We start from the raw sequence: 5630 nt of genomic DNA, 5'->3' as shown, positions 1-5630 counted from the left end.
GGTTGCAGACTGCAAACTGTCTTGCAGACTTCTCGCTTCTCGAGAGCTGCCTGCTGCATTTATAGTCCTGGGCAAACAAGCTGCGTTCAAGAGCGGCAACTGTAACCTGACACATTTACCAGTCTTCTGTCAACATTTTTTACGCCCTCATTCACACTTTTTGGTTTCGTTGGAGAAAATTTTGAAAAGAAGATTGTCAGTCCATAGGTCGTCAACGTATGAATTATGGTTTGCGTAAGCTCTACGATTAGCATAGGCGGGGTTTGACTTTTGGGCCAGGGGGGCACAACATGTTGATGACCCCAAAAAGTAGTGTCAGCAATAAAATTAACTTAGAAGAATATTTACAATAATAAGCTGAAAGTGCGAGTTTTTTTGTTTCCCATCATTTTTGAGGGGAATTCTAAATCAGACTGCTTAGGACAGCTATACTTTTCGCCAAGATCATCGTCCATTGAATATGGTACGCCCGCCAGTGTCGTCCCAATGTAGTTACCTCAGTCAAAAATTGTATCCCCTGAGTGGAGCCATATGGAGGTAGATTTGTGTCTTCATTATTTGATGAAAAAAAATGTGTTTGAATATAAAAATAAATTTGAAACTCCCAAAAATGCATTTGAAAGCTATTTTTCTTAGATTTTTTTTTTTTTTTTTTTTTTAAATTGAAGTCAATTTTTTTTAATTGAAGCAACTTTTTTGATTGATTAATGTTGTTTTGCATTTGGGCCACATTTTGGCTTGGACATTTGGGTCTTTATTATTCAATCAAAAAATAAGTTGCTGCAGACAAAAAATATATATTTTCAAACGAAAAATCACCTCAATCAAAAAAAAAAAAAAAAAAAAAATTTAAATCATAGAAAAAAAGTTTTTGAATGCGAAAAAATATTTGAGACTCAAATATTTGCATTTGAACACTTAATTTTTAATGTAAAAAGTTTTCTTTGATTTTAGCAATCCTTTTTGTGTTTGGGCCATATTATGGGTAGGACATTTGTGTCTAAATCATTCAATCCCCCAAAAAAGATGCTTCAATCAAAAAAATATTTTCAGACAAAGAAAAAAAAAAAATCATTTGAAAAATAAAATTGCCCTCCCCTAATTTTTTTTAATAATATGCAAAGCAAATGACCGTCTAACGTGCTAGTCACATGATCTGTTTGAAAAAATATTTTTTACCCATTGTAAAAATATATTTTTTGTTCATTTCATTCATTTTTGTTGTTTGCTTTATTGCTTTACAACTTTTATTTACATATAGGAAAGTCAGTTACATGCAATGACACTTTTTGGCCACCGGGGGGCCTGGCCCCCCTTAAACTCCGCTTATGACGATTAGATTAATCGACTAATCAAAAGGAAATGCGTTGATTCGAAATACAGTACTATAGTTTTAATATCAATTTTCTATACCTGGAGCCGATGAAAAGAATATAATTTAAATGTTAAAACAAAACAAAAAAAACTCATCAGCTGCCATTGACAGAGTTAGACGTCCTATTTATTTTGACTGGGATTGTTGTGAATGGTAGGCAATGAGTTAAAACATGACAATAAATGTTAAAATAACATTTTGGCACAATTACCGTACTTTGTGTAACTGCTCTTTGTCCTCTATAATAATAATTTGCCATATTTTACGGACTACAAAATGCACTTAAAATCCCTGTTTTCACCAAAATTGTGTGCCTTAAATACGAAATCCAGTTGAGCTGAATGCAGAGGTGGGTAATAATGCGTTACATGTACTGTACTCCATTACATTTACTAGAAAAATGTACTTCTTAGAGTAGTTTTACAAAGCCAAACTTTACACTTTTACTTGAGTAGATTTGTGAAGAATAAACGCTACTCTTTCTCCGCTATTTTGGGTTACACAAGAGTCGTTACAGTTTTCCTCTTTATTCTACATACAGTATTAGATATCTGGCGGAAAACACTCAGGTGACTTGAAATTCTGCTCTGAGACCCCCAATTTGGCCAAATTTCAAAATTTTACTGTATGCATGTGTGATACGGTACATGTCAAAAACCTTAAAATTTGGGGGAAGAAAAATTTTGAACATGAGGGCATTTAAAAAAAAAAAAAAAAAAAATTAAACCCTTAAACCTTAACTCGGGGTGAGAGCATAATTCAAGATACCAGGATTTTAATGAGATATTATCGCGTACATACCTTGTTTCGATCCCAAAATTCCGTGTAGCATGTCTCACCGAGTGTCAAGACACAGCTGTGAATGGCCATAGACGGACTTTTTGGGGATTTTATGGGTGAAACACGGTAATATAACAAGGGTTGCAATGCAGAAATCGCAGTCATTAAGGAGTGGTTGAAATTTTCTTTTTCAAATATTTACCCTTTTCAATGTTTTTTTCCAATTTTTCTTTGTTTGGATCGATTATTTATCATCTAAAATAACAGGGAAAATGCGACAGTAACAACAACAACAACAACAAAAATACAATTAAGCGATAGTGATGAAGTAGATATCCGTCACCTATTTACAGACACTATTTCTTTCATTGTAACATGATTTGTTTAAAAGATTGAAATATGCAAGTGAATAATTTTTGGAAGTGTTTTTTTTTTTTTTTTTAAACTAAATATTGGACATCAATTAATGTTTCTAAGCTAAAATGACAGACATTTTGAATAATACCTACCTTCTTTTTATGGCTGGGTTGAAACAAACGCGGTTGTGCGGTTCCTGTAAACGGGGGTCTCCAGGGTAAAACCGACAAATTAAAAATAGTTTGGGGGCTTAATGCACCATGAAACTGCTATGGCAGCGTATAGACATATTGTTCTATCAAAACAATTCTTTTGGTTTAAAATACAGTTTATTTTAAAGAGGGGTGCAAGAGCAGAAACTGCTTTTTCAGCCTTGTCTGTGTTTTCCGCCATACATACATAGATGTAAATATATTTGCTAGAGATGCTATTGCCAAGAGTAGCGTTACTAATTTCACCAATGACACGTCGCTACAATAATCACGATTCCATTACACTAATCAGACGCAAGTTTGCCGTCCTATAATCACGCCAGACTGTTCAATCACGTGGCGTCTTTAAATCACTGTAAAAAATGAAGTATTTGACAGAGCGCTGCCCTCAACATGATTTGAACGCGCGGATTTAAACCTGTCTCCCAGTTTTATTTGACACCGATTGACCACGGAAAAACGAAGATATGATCATTTTTATTTAATAATAGAAACTATAACGGAACTACAGTATTTACTATTCATACTAGGAACTATTTTCTCCACTAGAGGGCAGGGCACCCATGTTCTTTGAATAGTGCGTTATTTTTTTTCCCTCTTTTGCCGGAATTCTTTTTGTTTGGCTTACTGTGGTTATGTAATGGATTATTGTACAGTATCATTATAACTGTTCATATAAATTTGTGCTGAGAAAAATATTGTTTAAAAAAAAAAATGAAAGCAGCTACAATGTTACTCATTACTTGAGTATTCTTTTCAATGGATACTTTTTTACTCGAGTACATTTTTTGGATGACTACTTAGTAATATTTTGAAGTAACACCACTCGAATAAAATTTTTGGCTACTTTACCCCTCTGGCTGAATGACAAACCTATTTTTTGGAAGCATAATTGTTTCACTTCTGCAGAAAAGTGATGCACTAATGTGCCTGAAAGTCAGGTAAGCTTTTCATATGAAAATACAGTAGTTGTTCATTGGTGGTCAATCGTTTAGTCTGAAAAATACGGTATGTTGTAATATGCAAACAGAAAAATAATGTTGTTTATTGCCAGTTTCCTGGGAAAATATCACCTGAGGAAAAAAACAGGTTTAACAGGTTTTATTACGAATCAGTCAATAACACAAGTACACTTACATGTAAGTGGTCCTCCATAAAAACAAAAATATCTCATGTTTCATAACATGAGTATATATCCAACATATGGAACTATGACAAAAACTATCAAACTAGTAGTCTCTCAATAGACATTTGGACGGTCTGGATCTGGGGTTTGAGCTGAGACCCCTCTTTAATGGTGACCGAGGTAGCGATGACGGGACGCGACACACCACAAGCGCGGCCCAAGGCTTGTTTGGATCGGACGAACACGTATGGGACGTTCTTGTCCTCGCACAGCAACGGGAGGTGGAGAATGATCTCCAATGGTTCGGCATCAGCGGCCATGACGATGAATTCAGCGATTCCTCTGTTCAGGGTTTTTGTGGCTGCAATGGGAGAACATTTCAGCATCACTAACGTTCCCAATTTTTTTGCCAAAGCAGATTAAATTGTGAAAAGCGGTTTGTCTCCTTTAAACATAACATATTAAAGTCAAGACCAATCTGAATTTTAAAAAAAATACAAAACTTATGCACCCTTACCTTCATTAGCCCCCTTCCTCAGTTGCTTATAGTTGGATGCTTGCTGCACCAAGTCAAGGATGGTTTTGGTGAGCGTGGCGTCGGCCAACGGGTAGGCCTTCGGGTTCACTGGGGCTTCAGTCTGCACACAATATTTACGCATTATTATGATAAAACATGTTCAAGCACAATAACAGTGATTTTAAAGTGGAACTCCTCACGGCTGGGTTGGAGCAAGCGGTTAACACACACACATGTTCACTATTAGCATGTTTAGCCCGTAGTCGGGAAACCACTCACCATTGTGAAATATTAGTCTTTCGGCCCTCTCGGCGAAAAGCTTCACTGAGGAGTGTTTTTCGTTTTGGGGAGAAGGGGAACAGCAATACGCGAAATTAAAACCTTTGCTTAACACCGCTGCACGGACTATACAAATACTGCTGCTTATCGATAAGTAACGTTTGCTTCACGTGTCGGCCCGGGCTGCCACGCATGCGTACTTGCGATATTAAGAAGACCGGAAATAATCTTCTTCTTGTTTTTTTTCTTGGCAATTTACCCGTTGTATCGCAGGGCATTACCGCCATCTACTGGGTTAACGGTTTGGCACGAGATCAGGCAGTTACAGACTAAATTTACGCTATTCTGACAAACAGTAAAAGACACCCAGAGTGGAGAAAATAAATAAATAAATAAAACATAAAAATTCCCTCTATCTATATCATTTTCATCAGCCCTGTAAGACCGGTAATCTTCTTCATTCTTGATCTACTGTTCCAAAGCACGCGTATGCCATCTACAGCTCTGAAAATTGAAATGCTAATTTTTCTTCGGGCTATAGAGTTTTTAGTTTTAGTATGAATTGAACCCTAAAGCAGACACAGAGTTAAAAAATAAATAAATAAATAAACAATGGGCAAGTAGGCATAGTTGATAAACATGCCATCCAGTAGATGGCGGTAATTTACCTAAAGGTTACGCCAAGCAGAAGAAGCAAGCAGAGAGCCATAGAGCTCATGTAAATTCAACTAGATGTCTGATTATGCGCTGAAAGAAAAGGGGAACAAGTGTTGCCACTTGTCGGCCATTTTTACGTCGTGACAGTTCCAAAAATATAACAATCGTCAATGGATAGTGTAAATTGAAATAGCTTTAAATCGCTCAGTTTTAAATAGATTTTTAAACAAGTTTTTTTTTTTTTTTTTTTTTTATATATATAAACTTCAGAGATGTATTAAATTAACTGCATACTCAGCACCAATCAAAACATTGTTTTTCAAAATA

The 5630-nt window shown here is 35.8% G+C and overlaps 1 protein-coding gene across 1 annotated transcript; it reads right to left on the bottom strand.

Annotated features, from left to right (window-relative positions):
* Positions 1-3810: 3810 nt before the first annotated feature.
* LOC130909724 (NHP2-like protein 1) lies at positions 3811-4858 on the bottom strand. Its single transcript, XM_057826494.1, has 3 exons — positions 4647-4858; positions 4368-4488; positions 3811-4211 (listed from the first exon to the last, which is right to left on the bottom strand). Exons 1-3 carry the CDS (start codon positions 4647-4649, stop codon positions 3949-3951), a joined length of 387 nt encoding a protein of 128 aa, XP_057682477.1. The 5' UTR covers positions 4650-4858; the 3' UTR covers positions 3811-3948.
* Positions 4859-5630: the final 772 nt, after the last annotated feature.

Source organism: Corythoichthys intestinalis, chromosome 21 (assembly GCF_030265065.1).
Source record: "Corythoichthys intestinalis isolate RoL2023-P3 chromosome 21, ASM3026506v1, whole genome shotgun sequence".
NCBI classification, from domain to species: domain Eukaryota; kingdom Metazoa; phylum Chordata; class Actinopteri; order Syngnathiformes; family Syngnathidae; genus Corythoichthys; species Corythoichthys intestinalis.
This window is presented reverse-complemented; position numbering and strand designations above follow the sequence as displayed.

Excerpts from the sequence above, each read along its gene's own strand:
- LOC130909724 (XM_057826494.1), bottom strand. Across the intron at positions 4,212-4,367 it reads GAGGAAGGGGGCTAATGAAG|CCACAAAAACCCTGAACAGA; the intron begins GTAAGGGTGCAT and ends CTCCCATTGCAG.